The 21876-nt window shown below is 41.3% G+C and overlaps 1 protein-coding gene across 5 annotated transcripts in view; it reads right to left on the reverse strand.

Annotated features, from left to right (window-relative positions):
* LOC144090517 (netrin receptor UNC5D-like) overlaps positions 1 to 21876 on the reverse strand; it is a 105009-nt gene that overhangs the window by 58710 nt on the left and 24423 nt on the right. For all 5 annotated transcript variants that reach the window (XM_077622048.1, XM_077622051.1, XM_077622050.1 and 2 more), the window contains 2 exons: positions 13052 to 13156; positions 11305 to 11483 (listed from right to left, as the gene is read on the reverse strand). In XM_077622048.1, the coding sequence (XP_077478174.1) occupies positions 11305 to 11398 (94 nt within the window). In that variant the 5' untranslated portion in view covers positions 11399 to 11483; positions 13052 to 13156. The remainder of the gene's footprint in view (positions 1 to 11304; positions 11484 to 13051; positions 13157 to 21876) is intronic.

Genomic DNA, 21876 nt, shown 5'->3' on the forward strand with positions numbered 1-21876 from the left:
ACTCTCAAGCGTTACAACAGAGAAGCCTCGCATGGAAGACGAAAGGAGTACGCCATTCATAAAACATGAAGGTTTCTTCTTTTTCTTTTTCTTTTTTTATTTAATTATTGAACGCACTGGCGTCTTAGCGGGAAGCCCCGGGGGAAGTGTTCACGGACGACAATAAAAGCAACAAAAAGATTTTTTTTGTCTTCTGCGAGTCTTCGTAGAGTCAGACCTTGTGTGTCTGCAGGGGATTGAACATACAAGATGTATTTTTATTACTTTATTTTTTTGTTTTTCTTCACATCTGAGAGCACTTTTTTGCCTGACAGTCTTAGATGGAAGGATGGCCAAATCATCATTGTACTTAATGACTCCAAGTTTATGTTTACAAAATAAAGAAGAAATACTAGAGTGGTGCCTTGAAATAAAGCTTTTAGGTGTTAGCCAACGTCAAGCTCACTTTAATATTAAAACTGAAATTGCATTCTAGAAAAATTAATCCACAGAACAATGCGTTCATTTTTCGATGCTGGCGGGGAGTGGCCCACTTTCGCCCACTGATGGGAATGAGAAAAATAGAACGCTTTATTACTCTCGACACCAACAGGGACGCGGCAGTGGTCAAATATAGAAGGGCGCCAATTACCATCTGAAGTGGTGACGACTTCGCGGTCAAGCCTTTCCAGCATTTCAAGCCCCTCACGCAATCTCCACGGCAATCCCGGGCCGATGAGTGTCAAATCACTTTGGTGTCAAATCACTTACAGCGAAAAGCTCACTGATGACCGATCCAGTGGGAAATGTGTGAATCACAAAAACACACTCAGCTTTTAATCATGTCGCAAGTTGTCAAGTTACTCTAAAGGACATTAGGCATAAGGGGAAGAAGTACAATGCGATTCCATTAAAAAATAGATATTCAATCAAATTATTCAACTCTTCAAAAAAAGCAGAAGATTGAAAAGAGGCCCTGGAAGAGTTAATTCCATTTTCATTTAAAGAAGAAACTCATATTTCAAGAAACTATAAGAAAAAGTAAACAAAAACAAAAAAAAATCCAATAACATTTGTTAAAAATCATTAAAATATAGTTTGAAATCATTTTAAAAAAAATCTAAATACATTTTTCCACAAATGTCTAACGTATACTCCTCTGTTATATATATTTTTTTAATTATTTTTTTTTTAGAATTTAACCTAAAAACAAAAAACTTTTGAAAATGCTTTTCCACTGGTACCTTGATAAAGGATGCTGCCAAAGCATTTTGGATTATTGCCTCTTCTTCTAGCTACCTTTGGTCTGATTGTGGCTAATAATTAGCTTTGATTGAATCATTTTAATGAACATAAGCACCGTTGCCAGACTCTAAAGAAAGTAATAATCATCATGTGAATGTGCATTTACTCTCTTACGTCTCCTTGGCCACACATAAAAACACAGTGATGGCTGCTTTTATTCAAGCACTAAACGCTCCCTGGAGGAGGCAGCGCTCTGATGCTCTTCCACCGCCTGATGAATGAAAACACTCAGGCAACTAAAAGCCTCCAACAAGACACGGATGGGTGGCTCTCCAAATGAAAAAGTCTGATTTATTCAAAGAAAAGGCAGTATAAAACAAGACTAAAAGCCATAATAATTTAAGAATAAAGTTGTCTTTTCCTTACAGCGTAAAAAGTCATCTTTGTTTTGCAGTGAAACGAGCCAACATTTTGATCTATATCTATATCTATATCATAATATATCATAATATATCCTGGCTAAAGTTGTAAATACTACAAAAAACTATTTTAAATTCAGGAAAGACAATTACCCAAGACTGTTTTGATTTATTCAAAGAAAAGGCAGAATAAAACAGAAGACTAAAAGCATAATAATTTAAGAATAAAGTTGTCTTTTCCTTATAGCGTAAAAAGTCGTCTTTGTTTTGCAGTGAAACGAGCCAACATTTTGATATATATCTATATCATAATATATCCTGGCTAAAGTTGTAAATACTACAAAAAATATTTTAAATTCAGGAAAGACAATTACCCAAGACTGTTTTTGACTTTTTTTTAGCAGTCAAGCATATGCATCAACACCTGTCCAATTGTGTTGCCATGACAATGCATCAGCTGTAATTGGAGACACTGCCTTTACCCCGCCGAGCGTGTGTACGGTCAAAAAACTTTATGCAATCTCACAAAAACACACACGCACAGACACACACACAAGCAAACACACTGGGTTCTGGTGCGGGCCGGAACGGCGGTCGTTTGGAGCTCAAAGCGTATCGAGCCCTTTGATAGCGAAATGTAATTACGTGTTGGGCGTCTACGATGTGTTTCATGTGTTTTTTTTCTCCTGCTGCGCTGACACTCCAATTACCAGCAAAACTTTGCGGGAAAAACCTCAAACACCTAAGAGCTAATTCCTCACGTTGCCTTTTTTCCCCACCCCACTGTCGCCTTGTTTCAACGCTTTGATGGGTGACATCGCTTTTCAACTTTTCAAGTGCTTCCAGCTCCATTAGTGTCTCAACACGTACCTTCCATAAGTGGCACGCTTACTTTTTCCCCCTAAACAGTGTTTCGAAGAAAAAAAAATGCAACACTTCAAGTTTGTCTGTTATTTTTGTTTACGTGCTATTGCTAGATGCCAAGAAGGTGTCATCTGTCATGGAAAAGGGCAAATGAAATTATTTTTTTCTAGCTATAAATAATTAATGAGCATTGTGTTTTGCTTGCACTAACGATGAACCGTGTGTGTCGTGATTAACTTGCTACAACTTGGTACTACTTTTCTATTTTGGGAGATGCCATTCTATATGGGGAGCAAGTCGTAAACATCCAAGAACAAAAAGTGGAATAACAAGTGGAAAGCCCTAAATTTCTTAAAGAAGTTTCAATCTTAAAAGAAAAATGTCAGAAATCTAGCGAGCCAAGTCTAACTGATTCGGAGAAAAAGTTGTAGTGTAGTAAAGTACTGCTAAGTCAGATTTGTCCATTAAAAAGAGTTATACTTTTAAGAAAAGAAAAAAAAAAGCCAAAATACTGCGAATGCAAAATTGTGACTGACAAAAGTTGAATTACAAGATTTGGAATTGTTTTTGTTTCAATTTTATCTCAGAAACAATGTTCTAGGCCAAGAGGATTTATCTGTATGAATAAAATGAAAGCAAACATCCACTCGAAGACTTTCTGTGAACTTGAAAACAGCACCATTGGTCTTTTTTTCTTCTTCGACGCAGCGAACGAGAAAAAGGCTGCCAAGAGAGGCAGGCTGCGACCTTGACCCTGCACTTTTCAAAATAAAAGCACGGCTGGAAGGACTTAGCAAACGCGGGCGCTTGCTGAGAGGCGTTCGGGGGCCGCAGGTGAACCGCCTCCAGAAAGAAGCCCTTACTCATCTGACGAGAGGAAAGGTCAGATGTACGATGCAGATCAGAGCGAGGCGATTTCCCCTGGTGCTGACACTTCCCAGCCGAGTCGAACTTTACACCTCCGCACTTCTCAACAACGTGTAATAGTATCAAAAACATCACTTCATAACAAAAGTCATGAGATCTAGTTCAGGACTTAAAGGCGCTATGAAATATTAAAGCTAGAAAGAATTTCTGTTTTAAGACAAAAAAAATCAAAAATAATGAATTATCAGTTCATGAAACTATACTCTGATTCAGTCTGTTTTTCTTATAATTTAATTTAATAGTTTTTTTCTTTAAAGGCACTGTAGAGGAATACCAAATATAATTCAAAATGTATTACAATACCAAGCTAACATAATAGTCTTCTTTCTAGAATAAGCAAGTAAAAAGTGACAAATATTAATATTACAATGTGTAAAGATACTAATACTGCTTGAATGCAACTGGAGAATGTTATAATGTCGCACCTCATAGAAAGATGAAAGAAGCAGAGCATCACACATTCTCTTACGTTTGGTCATCAAAAATGTATTGAAATATAAAAAAATAAGGTGTGGGGGGGGGGATCAAACATTGGAGCCTGGACGTGAAGTGAGAAATTTCAGGTTTGATCCTCTGTGGTGTGCTAATGAAGCCCCCTGTGTTTTCCACCGGGTTTTGCATGTTACCACAGGAGGGAGAGCATAGTGGGTGGGGGTTTGTTTCATCAAAGCTTGCCACCTTTTCACCAAGCAAAGAAACATCAGTGTTGGTGCGGAGGGACATGTGGACCGCTGTCCTGCTGGGCTGCCCTTAATTTAAGAGCTCACTAAAGGTTTTTAAATGCAGACAGATAATAAATATATATACATACACACATATATATACATATATATACACACACATATACATGTATACACACATATACACATACATATATACACATATACATATATACATATACACATATACATATATACATATATACACATACATACATATATATATATACACACACACACAAAATATACTACTAAAATATTAGAGGGAAAACAAACACTACAGTGTATACAGACATATAAAGTCCATTAAGTAAACTGAATCATCGGATCCAAAACTAACAGTTAAACAGCAACTGATGGCCTAATACGTAGACAAAACCGCAATAATTTTGAGGCATGTTTAACACAGACCTTGTCTGAAAAGTAACCTTGACTTCAATCCTATCTGACTTGAAACCCTCACTCACTCCCCTTAACCTTGACCCAAAATCCAAATCCTCCTGGAATCCCTCATTTACTTTGCTTCTTCGAATGCTCGACCTTGACTTCAAATCGTAATTTAAAACTAATTCGATACCTTAGCCATGACTTGAAACATTACATTAAAACTTTAACCATGCTTCAACACTCGTTTCAAATCCTCATTTCTACATGTGCAAATCTTGTAGGAGAAATCAGCGCACTGCTTTGGAAGAGACTGCAAAGGCAAAAAGATCAGGATGAGCGGCGATCACCCGTGTACTCGCTTTCTGCCGAAGGGGAGCAAACGTGGGTGGGAAACAAACTTTTCTTTTCCCCGAACGCAATCTGCGCGTGACAACGAGGTCAGCTAAAAACAAGTTTAGGCACCGATGGACCAGAGCGTGAAATAGTTTGAATGTGAACCACTTTCTCAGTCTAGCGAGGTCTGGAAACGCAACAAAATCCACCCAAAATGCAAAAGAGGCGTGACTAATAATGAAAAGGAATGCCTAATGCGTTGCTGCCGTTAACACGTGCACCACCATCTTCCAGGAGGAGGAGGGGGTAAAGCGGCAAAGAGAGGAAGGATCCAGTTGGCCGGGAACAGAGCTGAAAAGCCGGAGGGGATGGATGAGAGATGAGCTGGGCTGCTCCAGCGCGCCAGACGCTCGCATATCGGCCAGTCTTTGACGAGAGCTTGCTTTTGCACAGCCGACACAACCGCAACCACCATTGCAACAACAACAAGAGCGCTAGGGTGTGGAAACCAAAGATATACACTCGTCAAATGATGCTGAAGAGTTATAAGCCTGCAGCTTAAATGTCGTACCCTACTACTATATCACCTTTCCATTGCATTGCGACTAATAAATAGATGCTGCCATCGGTTTTAAAAGTATGGTTTCGAGACAGTCCTGGAGGAACGAGTTAGGGTTACAAATGAGTGCTACCTGCTTAAGGTTTAGATTTAGGATTTATTTTATTTAGGGTTTTAAGTGAGGTCTAGTGTTGTACTCAAGGGATTTAAGTAGTGTTGCACGGATACCGATTTTAGTTGTAGTACTACTGCTACTACAAGTGTGACATAATTGGGAGGTTGGAGTACTTTGAAAGAACGCGCTGAGGCTGCCCAATATGTAGCAAGTCTGGTTTCCAATTGGCGATTGACCTAACCAATACAGCTGGCTACTTGTGAAAAACATTCAAATACATAATATAAATACTACACAGCAGGGTATTGGACAAGGAATTGGCAGACCAAAAATTATATTGGTGCCACACAAGTTTTAAGCAAGGGTGTTGTTGATAAGCAATGTCATAAAATGAAGGTAATGAGGATTCCATCACCCAGCCACCTGCCTACCACCTCGCTGCAAGAAACAGGAGTTCAAAACACTGACTCATTCTGACGGAGTGGGCTCATCTTCACCGCCCGCTGGCGTTGCAGGTGTAACGTGTCTCAAGTACTTAGCCGAGGAAAGATTATCTTATTGATTACTTTCAAAGCAGTCACATGACATTAAACACAACCTGCATGCCAGCTTCATGTTCCGCCTAAGGAGCTTTCTCCATTAGACGCGCAAACTGAAGAGGACCTCCTGGAGGTTATCGCTACGGTGGAGCTCTGTCCTTCATTCCCCTGTGTGCATTCTTGACATTCATGGATAAGTATAATCTGATTCTCAAATTTTGGGCTAGTGTTTCAAGTAAGTCTAGGTTACAGGGTTTCAAGTCCAACTCATTCAATCTGCGAGGACTGGCTGGGAATGTGTTATGGTTTCAATCCTGCCTCCTCAAGGACATAAAAGTTTAGCTAATTTTCTTTGAATAATTCAGGGATTTTCAACTTAGAACTTTCGAGTTAACAACACCAAATTGGTTGGGATGGATTCAATTTGCTATCGGTCTTTGATCGAGACGGGGAGAATCACACAGTAAGCGAGGTGGCGTACATAATCAATAGGACACCCTTTAATGGCTTCTGATTGAGCCGACCCGCGCTGAGCGCTTCTGTTAATACGTTTTATTTATTTATTTTTAAATCCAGGCCGCTGTCGGACTTGGGTGAAGCATACGAATGAGGATTAGCACTACGTTGCATAATAAACTCCGCGTCCATTCTGATTCCACGCCTCTTCGTTGGGAGCTGACATTTCAATTTGGGCATCCTGTCAGGCTGACAATGGCGAGCGTCCAGGTGCCAAGGATATAGTCACCACCACCGCCGCACGCCTTCCCAAATCAACGGAGGAGTTTTGCGCAGTGAGCGGATCTTCTAGAGTTATACAGGCTGAAGTACTGACGTCTTGAAGTGCTGCTCCCAAATTGATGAATAAAACACGAGCAAATTGGTGGTGAATGTTTGCCTGCGTTTCCTTGACGACGGCCTTCACCCGCCTCAAGTGTACAATATCGACTAGTAGGTGGCTGCTTTAAAACAGTTGGAATAACATACAGAACCTAAATGTAGGACTGCAAAATGAGTGTACCAAAGCAACAGTTGTGCTGTTATAGAGGACAATCTAAATATATGAATTTCCTAATTTAATGTTTCAAAACAATCAGTTGGAAAAGAATACATGTAAATTTATTGGTGCTAAAACTTAAATACAAATGATTAATGGAGGGTAAATATCTAAGCTTGTGTGGCAAGTTGAAAAATGGAAAAATAGTTGGGAAAATTAGGGAGGAAGGTAGGTTCGATGGTAGGCTGGTGGTTTGATGGGTGGTCATAAGGTACATAAGAAGCTGGGTAAGGTGATAGCTCAGTAGGGCAATAATTAGGTAGCTAGGAGATTGGTCGGTCAGTCGATCAGGTAGTACTAGGTGGGAAGTGTTTGGTCACTACTAGTTGCCTGATAGGCCAGCATACAAGTAGTATGTTGGTTGGGTAGTTTTTCAGTAAGAAGAAAGGTAGGTAGACTGGTTGACTTATCGTTTTTTCAGGTTATCTGTTGGTTTGTGATTAGATGGCAATCAGGCACGCTTGTGTGGCTGACAAAGTAGTTTGGTGCATTGATTGTGAATCAGTGGATTAGTAAACCAGTATTTCTTAGGGCCCGGGGTCAGGTGTTTTTCCCCCAAAGGGTGTTTTAAAGCTGTGTCTCAGCACTTTGGGTACTGAAATCTTCAGACAACTCCTCAGAATTTAACATAAAGGATCAGGCCTTGGTAGAGCCTCAGGCTTATTAAATATGTTTGTATGTGATTCATGCAGAAGTTAATTCTTCTGATAGGAGGCGGGGTAGACATGGCATCGGTCGCGGCAAGCACGAGAGATGATTTTAGCATTCTACCCCGCAATATCCCATCAGTCTTCGGCCTGGTACTTTTCCTCGGGAACGCCGCCTCGTTGCGTCCTTCCGTCAGGACATTTGTCACGACCATATATGGCCGTTGAATCACGACATTGAGGCGGCGTCCTTGAGCGCGCTCCGGAATGGCTTTGTGGATGGTCCGTTAGCTCCGAGCCTTTTTTCCCTTTTCTATATTGCCCACGTGCTTAGCAGTGGTGGCGGAGTAAAAGCCAAAGGATTGAAATGGCGACCCATCATTCCAATGTAGCACATTTAAAAAGCGGTGCTTTGCCCCTTCACGTGAGCACGTAAACGAGAGTTGGTGAAGGAGCACATGGCTCATTAACCAAGCTTAATCCCGTGTGTCCAAGTAACTGGTATCAATTGTATGTTTGGGAACAGCGGTAGCTCAGAGTTTAGTATTACCATTAATACAGCTTCCCTATTAGACAGAAAATGTTGTGTACTATGCAATCGCTCCTCTTGATAGAAAATATGACTGCAGCGATTCCCGTAGGAAATAACCAGAGAGCCAAACATTAGGTAACTGGTTTTAACTGCACACTTGCAAGGTACAGTACAAGAAAAAAAAAGAAGAACAAAAATAAACTTTACTCCAGGTGTAGTTTAAGGTCTTATAACTTTTAAAAACTATTTTTAAATAGACAGTCTTAACATGTGTTTATGCAGATGTTTGCCAAAAATGTGAATAAAAAAATGAATCCAAATGATATTAGGTTACATTTGACTTAAAAAAAGTACTAAAAAAATTAATTAAAAGGCATAAATCTTGCCAGAAAGAGAAAATGATTACAATATCTGGATTACAGACTTTCAAAACAGATGAGAAAATTTGTTTTATAGTACCAGCAACATACAGTGTTTGGCAGGATAATAAAAATGATTTTCAGTTTTGGTTTTAATTAAAGAGATTTCACACTGTACGTACGTTTCTGTGTGTAATTGAGACCAGTACATCATTATTTCTGGACATTATGTATAAAGTGGGAGCTAAAACTTAATAAAGTTTGACCTAAAGGTTCATTTAATCACAGGATATCATCACACGGACTGCTTGGGGTTTTGAAAATACAGCGTAAATTTACTTATGTATATTAAGAATTCTGTTTACAATCCAAATCGACCTCACTAATGAAGCATCAGCATCCAGTGATCCATCATCCAGAAGCACAAACAAAGCCAGCGAGTCACATGACTTCCCTTTCACAATAAAAGCTTTGTGATTGATGCCACGCCCGCGAGGCAAACAAAACGGCCTCTGTATTGATCTGCTTTAAAATAATACAACAATGGATATTGACCTGTTTGAAAATAATACAACAATGGCTATTTGAGGGTGCTGCTGTCCAGTCACCGTCCCGCTTTATCAGCCGAGCCAAACGCGCTCCCATTCACCTCTTCTTTTTTCCCTTTAGCATCTCTCGCCTGGCGAGAAATGCGCTCCCCTTCAATAATGCAGGAGCGAAAGTGAGCACGTCGCAATCTCCCGCCAAGCAGGCGAGCGGCCGTGGCCGAGCGGCGCGTCTCCGCTCTGACGTGGCTTCAATCAAAGTCGCGGGCCGAGAAAAGTCATTTAGCAGCAAACATAAAACACAACCGCGTTGGCCTTTTATTCCTGCTGCGTTCTTGCCTACCTTCCGAAGCCAGCTTTTTCTGTCAGGACACAAACGTATATCTTACTACCTCAAAAACGTCCATAATAAAAAAAAATCTTTACGAATAATAATTAATAAAAAAAACATATATACTGACCATTCAAAAACCTGAATAAACATCAAAAGCTGACAAAAGAACACTAAATATGGACAAGCCCTGCTGCAAATACCCCAAAAACGTAGTGTATTCTGAGTTCCAATAAAATGGTCCCTTGTTTTTGTGGCATTTAACAACATTTAACAATACAATCAAAGTACTCCGATGCCCTCTTATGATGGCAAGGGGAGCCACCATCAGCAATGTCAAACATAAGCGCACGGGTAAAAATTAATAAATAAAAATCGGATTACTTGCAAGTTTTTTCTTCATTTGTATTCAGAGAAATGCAACAAAAGAAGGGTTCAAACGGACCTTAGCTGCTTATGTAACTCACTGATCCACACCAACTGTATAAAACACTAAATATAACCTCAAATGATGATTCTAAAACTAGAAGGTTTAGTAAATAATTTAGTGTTATCGTAGTTTTAGTTCATTCATTTTCTTTTTTAAGTATTGTTATTGGCGATCGTGATCAGTTTGACTAAATGATATCAGTATTACAAGTCTCTTATGTTAGAATTTAAGTGGATATTGTGATCTGTACTCTGTGATTAATATCAGTGACACCAATTTATATTTTAAATGGCTCTGTATCAATCAGTATCAACGTTTTTTTTACTCCATTTCATTTTGAAATGATCAAAATAACGTTGCTTTCCTTTATGTCGTTTCCTTGGTGACCAATCAAAGGCCCTTCAAGATGACAGACCTTCTAGGGAGAGCAAGAGACTATATTTTTAAATCAAGCTCATTAAAATGCAACTCATCAACCAGCCTTTTAATACTTTGCCAGGCCAAAGTTTTTTTTTTTTTAAGAACAAACATTGATCAATGAAGTCTCTCTGACAGCACCAATCGGAAACTTAGCATTGTTGTCCTTGAGGATTCCACCCATCCATTTTCCATACTGCATATTCATTCTCATTAGGGTTGCTGTTACCACCAGATCATCAAAAAATAAGAAATATTCCATATCTATTGGTGATAGTGAGAGAAGTAGGTGTAAATATACAAACATAGATTAAGACAAACAATTTTTTCATTCGCTGCTGGAATTTAAAAAAAAAAAAATCCTCTGGCAAAGATGCACACTCCTACTGATTACTAGTTAAAAGGAGTTGGCTGTCTATCACTGTCAATGTCAAGCCAATGAGTTACATTTTGGTTATTTTTAAGGAACCTGGTTTACCAAGAAAGCTCACGCAATACCAAGAAATGACCAGAGACCTCAGATGCAATCCCAGAACCTAACAAAATAAATAAGAAGGAGCAAACTATTTACCCACATGCAAGATCAGGAAATCACCACAGATATGAGATTCGACCCACCTAACCTCAAAACTGCAAAGGGGAAAACTATACAGTCACTACGCTACTGTCCTTGTGGGTGATTGCCGATGAACCTAATGAGGTGACCCCATCGCTCGAGTCACAAGGCAGAGCTTGATTGACAGGTGTGAGTCAAAAGGTGACAGTCCACATGCACATCATTCACTTTTCAGCAAATAGTACTCAAACTGAGGACCTTCTACAGCTTCTACAAGCCAAAGAGACTCTACAGCAAACTTCCATGTGCAACTTCCACACACGCACGGAGTGTTCCAGAGAGCTTACCTCGACCGAGCGCGACAGTCGGGAGGAGAATCACTAGAAGCGGCAGCAGCCGCACGACGGCCAAAGTCGCTCTTCCAGAGCTCCGGCGTCCCATCACGGCTGGGTCCGCGGCGGCTCTCCGCGAGATGCGCGCCCGCGCCAGCGCATTTGTAGGCTATACACAGTGACAGATGGAAAGCCTATGGGGGGAAAAAACAAGTACCACAGAAGGGGCAAAAATTACTTCAAATAAAGGAAATGAAAATTCCCGAGCTGCCTGGGGTGGTTTGAGTGTCCGAGCCGCCACCTCGCGGTTGTAACGCAGTGCGGAGACAAGAAGGCAGGCGAAGAAGAGGAGGCGGAGGATGAAGGAGGAAGAGTTCAACTGTGATACGAGGCACGCGAGTGAAAGAGAGAGAGTCACATGGTGTTGTTTTCTGCCTTACTAATTAATGAGCATCTGCTCCCTGATTGGTCCAATGATCAATAAGGTGGAGGTTAACTCATTGAAAATAATAGACGTCCAATACGTTTAAAATAAGAAGGCTTGGCAGAGCAATCCGTGTGAAGCAATCACTACCAACCCTCCCAGCCGAAAAAGAATTGGACATCAATCACCATCAATTGAAGTGAATGGAGTTAAATTTGAAACAACATAATCTCATGTGCTTTTAGTTAGCTTTAAATTATGTTTTCGTTCACACAAAATTGTGTACCATCTATAATTACTTATAAGATACTGAAAGGTTTTCAAAGTTTAATTATATTTACCGCTTTGCATTTTACTGTATAAAATTATGACGAGATCTGCTTTCAATTGCTTTGGTATCATATCATTATTTTAATATTTCATCATAATGATAACAGCCTTTGTTGTGCGTGTATTTTCATGCGATGTATCAACAATATCTGCCTTAATCTGACTTGGTATCACTCATTCATGTTCTATGTCGCTTAACCTCATGGTAGGTATCATGATTTTGTTAAATATTTGAATCATTTCAGTTATTGCAATGTTATGGCTTCCGTTTTTTTAAATATATATTAATATTAGTAAAACTTTAAGGTTGTAATCCGCAATTCTAATTGATATCGACGACACCTCTGTAATACTAGTATTATTGTGTTTTTTTTCTTAAGAGAATTGGTGACACCATGGGCAACACTATCACTTCTTTTACTTTGTAAAGGTTTTTAATGTATTGTTTCAAGAGGAATTTTGTATATTTCCTTTTTAATATTTGACATTGATAGGAGTCACATTGATACCAGCTTAAATTTTATGGCTCTTATGCGTTTTAATGAATTGGTATTGATTTCTTGTATCAGTGATACCAGGCTATTGTGCTTGTCTTTGTCATTTTAAATATATTGGAATAAATAGCAACCCAGACAATAGAAGTCTTTTAGTATTGATATTAGTAAAAATAATTTTGGAAAGTGCATGGCGGCTTATTGATTTATTTATTTATGTTTTGTGCATTGTTATCAGCATTGCCAATCAACAGTCAGAAACTTGACCTTGACAAACTTCATTAGTGTATAAGGCAGAGAGTATGCGGTCAGGCCAGGTCAACCCCTAGATAATATATCTGGAGTTGGCTATAAACGTGCATCAAATATTCGGGAATGGAAACGGCTCGGGGGCGGTGGCGGCCTCGAGGCCATTGAGCGGACCGCCGGAGCGAGAACGAGAGAACGAGCTTTTGTCGCCATGCTGGTGTTTTATGTATTGTCACGCCAGAGATGCGTAGGCTCGCTCGCTCACCTTGAAGATGATGTCGTTTGTCCTGCTGATGACATCATCCAGCAGCACCCGTCTGTCATGTGGCAACTCGGTGACAGCAAATGATTGACACGTGGAAAATGATGTCTGAAAATAGAGCGAGATTGTTTTAATGGTAACATTCTATGCCTTAATGTAATAGTGAATACATTTGCCCAAAAATATAGCAGTCTAACCTTGTATGCATGTAAAATTTTTCATTGTTCCTACATTGGCCTAAGCTGGCACACCGGACTTGATTGTTCCATGTATCCACTACTACCAACAGTATATTACACAGATGGGCAAGATCCAACTAAGACTTGTTTTGTAGAAGAAACCTTCCAAAAATAAACAGCTACTGATTGGACGATGGCTCTGCTCCCACTGCTACCGCAAAAGCTTTTAGTGACGTTCTTTGCTCCCTTTTTAATGAGAAAATTAAGTGTAAACATGTCAAGGCAGTACTGCATGATGGGCGAATGAAGCTGTCTTCCTTGCAAGGCTTCCATTGGCCAATCCATGCCCAAATTTGGATTCCATGTCTAACGTCACTAACTCATGCTAATGTGGTATTAAACCCAAAATGAGTTCATGAACATCATTACTCTGGCCCATCTCTGATAGATTATTGATTGGGCTAGCCTGGTCACGTGTATAAGCAGCAAACAAACAAGGGCTTTAAAGAACAAACACAAGCTGCCCTCACAGGGGTTATTTTCCAAAGCAGGCAAATATTCCCAGTTAATAAAACATCTCTGACATTTGTGTTTATTCTTAAAGGCGAGGCGTTGCGCCCACGCGGGGTTCATCTGCAGCGACCGCGTGTCCTTCTAAACACACAAAGATGTGAATAGAAGCGTTTAGGCGGAGCGTCCTCGCTTCTGTGGAGCTCTCATGGCCTTGGGCAAGATAATAGAAGGAGAGCGAGGCCGAGGTGTCGTGTGGGAGGTCTTGCTTCCGGGCACATTTGTTTGTCACCGCCCGGTAAATATTAAACTCTTCTGCCACATTGTGGAAACAGTTGTGCATCCACAGTGGCACAGAGTATTTTGATATAAAGTCTAATAGGATGACGATCAAGAATAATAACAAAACAACACAAGAGTATCTCTTTCAACATTTCTCCAAGATTTCATTGTATTCAAGGGCCTTGGATAGGTTCTCGTTGCAATTACAGCACATGGCAATTGATAGAACAGAAAACACTTTGGATGGATCTCTTTGTGCTCCCATGCTTCTGTTAACTGTGTATACGACCGTCAGCTCCATTCAAGGTCGTAGTAATGCTCATTGCCTGACTGTGGTAATAGATATACGATATACACAGTGTGTGCATTTATGTGTGTGCCCACCCTACGGGCCTTCAGCCATATGGGCTCAAGCCTCAGAGAGCATCTCAGTGACAGGGCTAGGGTGCACCGAGATAATCAGACCCTGGGGAGCTGCTCTTAGCCAACACTTTTGTTGCTGGGAATTCTTTCATTGTTGCCCTCGAGGACAAAGTCACCGTGAGGGTCTTTTTGTTACACACACACACTGGACACCTGGATTGGTGGGGAACATAGTGAATGGCAGAAGTGGTGGAACTCGAGTCAAAGTGAAATTGCCAATTATGAAAAGTTAGAAAAGAATATTTTTGTCTTGCTAGTCATGAGACTCCATTTGATTTAGAATTAAACTACATAGTAATGGCATGTGGCAGGTCGTGTTTTGTTTTGAATGAAAAGTAAACTGCCATTTAGATAGTATTTTAGTAATATACACTGCTTTCATACAGTACCATCAATTGCAATAGAAACAGTATATGCTTTTTTTATAACATGCATTGGTACTCATGTTTTGAATAGTAAGACTATTTATTGACCTGTAGGTTTGATTCCTACATACATTGCTGCAAATTAATCTCACTGCTCTTTACATCCCCCTAAGCAAATATTATTTGGCAGGGTACTGCTCTCAGTCAGTCTAGATGAAAGGACATGGAAGTTTGTCATATTATTCTAAAAAACACCAAATCACAGAATCCCAGCTTTGTGTTCCTGATGCCGCCATCGGCTCCAAGGCAATTCCTCGCAGAGTGTGCGGAGGAGCACTCCTCCCATTTTATGGAAATCAAATGCCAAAATTGACTTACTGGAATCCCCCTGAAACCTCTGAGCTAATCTTGCCCCGAAGCATCTGACATTCACGTAAAGGTGGAGAATAAAGAAGAGCATCTTTACATATTGGCAGGGCTGCCGCTTCAGGCACAAGGGGGTTTATCAGTACTGCCAATCAGGGGTCTCGGAATACGCAGCCGGATTGCGGTCTCCGGAACTGACGAGGGACCAGAAGGCCAAGTGCAAAGCGATGGAATAGAAATGACTACATGCTTGTTTGTATGTTCAGCGAGTGCGGCGGAAGGAAAACAGCCTGTAGATGTAAGTTTAATGACGCGGGTCAAGTATAAAACACAAGTGACAGACGGAAGCCGCCTTTAAGGGGTGCTGGCCCGCTGCACACCAATAAAACCGCCCGCTTGCGTGTCGCCCTCCCGGGAATGACATCCAGATTTAAATGTGCCCGCCCGTACACAAATTGGACTGCTGCGCACCACTGATCCCAAATTCGTTCAGTGTGAAAGGGAAAAACGGGGGATTTCAAGTTAAACTCCAAATTTCTTAGATAAAATCCTAAACTACCGACGTTTCGAGGTATTATCATACATGGAGATAGATGTATCGTCCTGCTTTTGCAATATCGTGAAAGTTTTTGTGCATCTGGGTTTTTACGCCATGTATCACGGAGCCCAAACAATCTGAAGTTCAAAATTAGTTAAACTTTGCAATTTAAAAAATCCATATTACAGCAAGGCTGCAAAAAGTGAACTGATGTACAATGAGAAAAGAACGTACCTAAATCATGCTTCATGAAATTGAGATTAAACAAGCAATATGAAAGACACAGGCACATAAATAACTTGCTTTTCACTTTATATTTGAGACTGAAGGAATAAGCCAAAAGTCCACCACTACCACTTTAATATTGCAGAAATGTTTACTTAAGAGATTTTCTGCCTGTTTTTTTATTTGTTTCTTTTTTCTTATTCATTTCAATCTGCCCATTGTAGCTTTTTTACTTCCAACTTGCTGTTCTGTGTGAGTTACGTTACAAAATTGAAAAGCCTTAAGGGAGTGATGTTTAACATCCTGCAATCACTTCAACTGCGCTGTTTTGTCAAAAGTAATTGTAAAAGTTACACCAGTAATTGGGGCTGCCTTCTTGAAACACTGGCTTGATCGTGATTAACATCAATCTTGTCTGGCAAATCTTCCCGATTGTCTCGAATGCATTTCAGGACAAATTCCACGCTTGATATGCGTTAGTATATTTGCGTTGCGAGGACTGTGTGTTTTGAGGGGGTGGTGGGTGGTGCGTACGGGTGTTACAAATATTAAAGCAGGCTGTCTGCCAATGGCGCCTCCGGCTGCGTACATCTTAAAACACACGCTGCAAAGTTCAGATGGTGTATCAGATCCTCGGAGACCAATTATGTGTTTGTTCCATTCCTCCTAAAATCTCTCGTTATGCACAAAAATAAAAAAAATACTGAATTCGATAAGAGCGCTGGGACTGGAACTTTTTGCAACTGGCTGAAGTTGGACAGGTCGCCACATGTCAGAGTGTATTTTTGTCTGCGTGCTGCATCACCAGTTGGCCTCTTAGTCCATCTCCAAAGACCTCATTAACTGCTTAACATTTAGCAACATATCATGCATACATGCAACATGGCCTCTTTTATGTTATTAAAGAAGGGAGTTTTTAGCCTTTTGCCAATATTGAAGTTCTGTGTGATTGACGTAGAATTCAAGGGTAAAGCAGTAATCCACCCTCTAACTCGAAAGCTGGAACATTGCCCATTTCGCACTAACTTTGAGTCGGTACCTTTCCTAGAGATCAACCACAATTGAAAAAAAAATGGGATTGATGGCACTGTGAAAGGGGCTTTTGTGGCGTGTTCTAAAAAGTCATTGAAGCTGGGTAAGGTGTATCTCAATAAGGATGTACTTTCTGATCACTAACTGTGGCAAAATGGGTTATGCCGGCTAAAAGGTAAGCGTAGCATCGTTTTAAATCAGTTTTGCCTGTCTGCCGCCGTGAATTGCACCTGCTGGGCAACGGACAGCCCGTTCCCCAGGTTTCTCTGCAGCGTCCTTGAGCTGGGAGGGAAAGAGACGATGCATACGGGGCGAGGGTTGGCTCCAACCTAAAGTGGAGCAGTCACCTGTCGCCAACAATCAGTGTGGTGCTCTTTCTTTAAATGACACGCTAGGAGTTTGGGGAGGGATGGAACATTCGATGTCAGAGAAGTGGGGAATCTCCTAACGGGAAGTTCAGACAAAAACGAGAGCCGACAAATTTTGTTTGGCCAACAAAAGAACAGCCACAGTTAATCACATCTTTGGTCACTATGTTAAACCAGCTTTGTTACTTTGCCCCAACTTGGCCTTCTAGTAACTTTTTACCATCCCAACAATAATCTAAAAAACTTTTTTTTAATGACGGATCGGCTGACAGACTCACAACAGAACACAACAAAGCTCTTGTCGAGGCTCTAATGGTTCTTCAACATCAGTGGGAGATACCTGAGCCTAGTTAAGACCAACGTATAGCTTCGTAGTCAGTGGGTGATGAAAAGATGGAGAGACCAGAGAGGTGAGCGGTGCACTCCATCAGCAGTGTGGCAGCTTGTTGGAAAGAGGATTGATAAGGAGGATGCTTGTTAGCACACAGTCACAGGAAACTCACAAAAACCACGCACACAGCGTGGTTTCATCTGTCAGCATAACAAGAGCTCAGCCGAACAAATGGGCGATGGGGGTACAGATGTCAAGGCCCAGTCTTAATATAAAATAATAAAGCGTACACAGGAAGTGGGATGGGGAGGGGGAGGCATTAACGGGCCAATCTGGGAGCGGCGTGATGGATGAAGTTGGCGGCGTAAGGGAAGAAGAGCACGACGCGTCACACGGAGTTATTTGCGGCGCCGGCTCACTTATTCGCCGGGTGAGCGCGGACTTAAATCAATCCATTAGATCCATCCGTCACGCCGCTATCTCGGCGGGAGTCAAACGCCTGATGGATGTGCTCGCGTCCGCCGGGATTCCGCCGTAACTACTCGACTCCCGCCGCTTCCATTTGCAACTTGTGGAGCCGAGTGCACAGCGGGAAAGGGGAATAAACCAGGCAGAGCTCATAAATGTTCATGAGATGTAAATACCGTCATTTTCGGACTATAAGACGATATCCCCGTTCTGTACTGTAGAGTATATCTGGATTCATAAAGGTTAATGAGCTGCATGACTTTTGGTGTTTATATCGAATAATACAATTGGACCACCTGACTAGGCGTCACCAAATTGTTCAATCGCTGTCAGCGCTTCAGGTCAAAATAGAAGGGACCACTATCGCCATCGTTGGCAGCCAATGAGTTAAAATCAAATGACTCAGATGATTGGATAACAGAGAAAATGTTCAACTTCTACATCAGTCAATGGCAGAGAGCGACTTAAACCTACTAGGTCACTCAACTATTTACTGTTCTCACTAACTCACTCAACATATTTATTCATAGAAATAAATAAATCAACAATAGCACAACTTTTCATCTGCCATGAGCTTTTTGCTTCCAAAACTCTGCTGTGCCTTGGAGGCTTTTTTTGGGAAAATATCGCTTGACAAAATTTATGGCACAATGATGTTGGATTTTTTTTTGCTTAGATGTTATGTTGGCTATGTAATACAATACATAACTGCTGTTGCAAAAACAATGACCGTCTCACCCACTCGCCTGTCACGAGCCCCCAAACATGCACTTAGTCACTAAAAGAAAAGTGTTGTGATGAAATTATTTTAATTGGCTTAATTTATGTGGCAAAAAAAACCTTCAACGCAGCGTGTTAGACGTGGGGCACGTCGCTCTGATGACGACATATATTATATCCACTACGGACAGTTAATTTCAGATTTAAAGTGTGCTATATTTTCCAAATGGATTTCTATGGCATTCACAAATCTCATGAAAACGGCATTTGCTTTGATTTATAATCAGCCTCAGACCTCCTTTCGTGGCGCTTCTTAGCTGGATGCATACACATCATTTGGCTTGACATATTGGATGGGCTCGAAAGAAGTCATTACGTGAGGAAAGATACAAGTCAGGGTTCTCAACTCTCACGGGTGGCACGTTTCTCCCAAATATCAGGCCATTATTTCACCCTATTTCATACCTTACATTTCTCAGCCCAAAAACTAGATCACTGTAATGTAAGGAATAAAATTAAGTTGCCAGATTGCTCATCTGAAACCATCTCGCCATAAAATAATAAAAGATATTTCCCACCCTGCCGCTATGTAAAGCATTGCTGATGCATGACAAAGGTTGAGAAATGTAAACGTTGACTTTTTCAATCGCTTTGTTCTTCGCATTTTTTTCATCAGGCATCCGACCGACAGCCTTTGACCTTTTCACTTTCGCGTATGCGCAGTAAAAGTGCTTAAAGCCGCTCGATGAAACAATTGCAGCCAGGACGAGCCGACGCGAGGTGGTAAAGCACTTTGAAAAGGCGGGCGAGCGCGAGCATCCGTCAGTGACGAGGCGCCGCCTGTTGCCTCTGCAAATCTCTCCCTCATCCGTCTCCCCCGGCTTCGCCGCCACCAACGACGACCTTGTGGCGGGGAACGCGATGCACACACACACACTGCAGACTGCCAGCGTGATGGCTGGCTGGGCGCTCATGTTTCAGTATAGCGGGAAAACATGCTGATTTAACAGGAGGATCCCTTGGGAGACCAAGCCTCGAATATGAACACTGACAAACAATCTAGTTGTTCAACTAACTTAACTTTTGATTGGTGAAACATTTCACAAGGCAACTGACCCAAGTACATAATACTCATTTGCTAACTCCATCTTAACTAAATGTCTCGACTTAACTCAGCAGTCCAATCGCGACAGAGGACTCCGTTTAAGGGGTTTTTGCTCTAGCGCAAATCCGTTTAAGTCTTTTGGCTTTTGTCCTGGCTCGAAAGTACCCTTGTAGCTGAGAGTCTGAAACCTGGGAAAATTTGTTATCGTGGCCATCCTTGACTAATGTTGTTGTTGGCCAAAACTTTGTGAACAAACCTAAAAAATGCTTATGCTTTTAGTTGTTTGTATATATTATGCAAAGTGCATTTTTAAGCAACTTCATGCTAAAAAGCCACCGCTCATGTCTTGCTTCAAGATTTCTTCTCAAGCAGCCATGAAGGTGTTTCAAGCCCCAAATATGATTTTTTTTATATCTGCTAACAAACCTAATCTATGGATAATCTTACTCAACAAATCAACCTCAACAAAATGAGGGTCAATAGTCGATTCATTTCAATACTTTTTTGGCCACATTTTCATAATTCATTAGGTTGAATTTTCGGTACGCGGTCGATTGGTCGCCTGTCTTTTGGTCGCCGGTCTTTTGGTCGCCGATCTTTTGGTCGCCGATATTTTGGTCGCCCAGAAGGTAAGTGATAATTACCATTTAAATCGTTGCTTAAATTCCCTAAATACAAACTGTGAATTACTATTTAGTCATACTTAATGCCCTATTAATTATTAGGCTAAAGAAAAGCTCAAAATTTCCCAGACTTTTATTGTTTTTTTGTTGGAGAACTTGTTAAGACCCTGACGGATGTAGCTTCTTAAAGGGACAACGCATGTACATACAAACTCTTATACACTCACACATCGGCTCAGTGAAACTGCTCATGGCCATTGTTGGCTTTTATTGATGCATAGACCGTGTTGTTTTACCTTGTTTGGTCGCCGGTCTTTTGGTCGTCGGTCTTTTGGTCGCCCGTTGTCGCGGTCCAGGCGACCAAAAGACCGCGACCAAACGACTGCACACGGAATTTTCTCGGGTTGGACAACCAGGCAATGGAGACTGTCTTGAAAAGTATATATTGCAACGCAACGGACGGCACGTTATTTTTTAGTATTCCCTAGTAACGAGGATATCATTAGCTCAGATACCAATATTGGTGCGACACTTGATTTTGAAAAAAGGTAACCAACGTGCTACTTTTGGTAAACATTTGACCCTTGCCACAGTCTCCCGGACAACTCGACAAAATAGCCCAAGTTTGGTCTCAAACTTGAAGCGGCATTGCTAGTTGAAGTATTATTCTCTGCTTCCTGTGCAGCAGTTAAGCTCGTCATGGCAACCGTCGCTAGTGCGTGGATGTAAGGGTGCTTTTATCAGCGGTGCAGGCGAGCCAGTTCCCTCCTTTCCTCCCTTGCCTGCCTCCTTGTTCCACAGTGCTGCACCAATCCACTTTCCACCGCGCCTGAATTGGTTTAATTAAATTGGGTGTGTGTGTGTGTTTGGGGGTCTCAAATAACGTGCTGATGAATTTCAAGGAGCAAGGGGACGCGCATGCGTCAAGCGGGAACTGCGGCAGCTTGGTCCCATCACGGCGATGTCTGATCAACGGCAGTTTGGTATTCACGCCACGCTTTTAATGTAATATCCTCACGTTCATCAGCACCAATGTTAATCACAGATTCCAATTCGGGGCGAGTGAATTGCCTCTAATGGACTTGACTGCTTATCCGTTCTTATTCCCTTTTTCCCGGGCTCAGGTGCTGACATGATGTGATGTCGGTAATTCATTTAGCTGTCGTCGCTGGCGCTCATTGGGACTTTTTACATCGGGCAGACGTACGCATATTAAAACGGACTAATGGTGCATCAGCGGTCTAAGTTGGAGATAAGTGAGGGGATGCAAGTTCGCGTATTGTGTCGTCATTG

Source organism: Stigmatopora argus, chromosome 16, assembly GCF_051989625.1.
Source record: "Stigmatopora argus isolate UIUO_Sarg chromosome 16, RoL_Sarg_1.0, whole genome shotgun sequence".
NCBI classification, from domain to species: domain Eukaryota; kingdom Metazoa; phylum Chordata; class Actinopteri; order Syngnathiformes; family Syngnathidae; genus Stigmatopora; species Stigmatopora argus.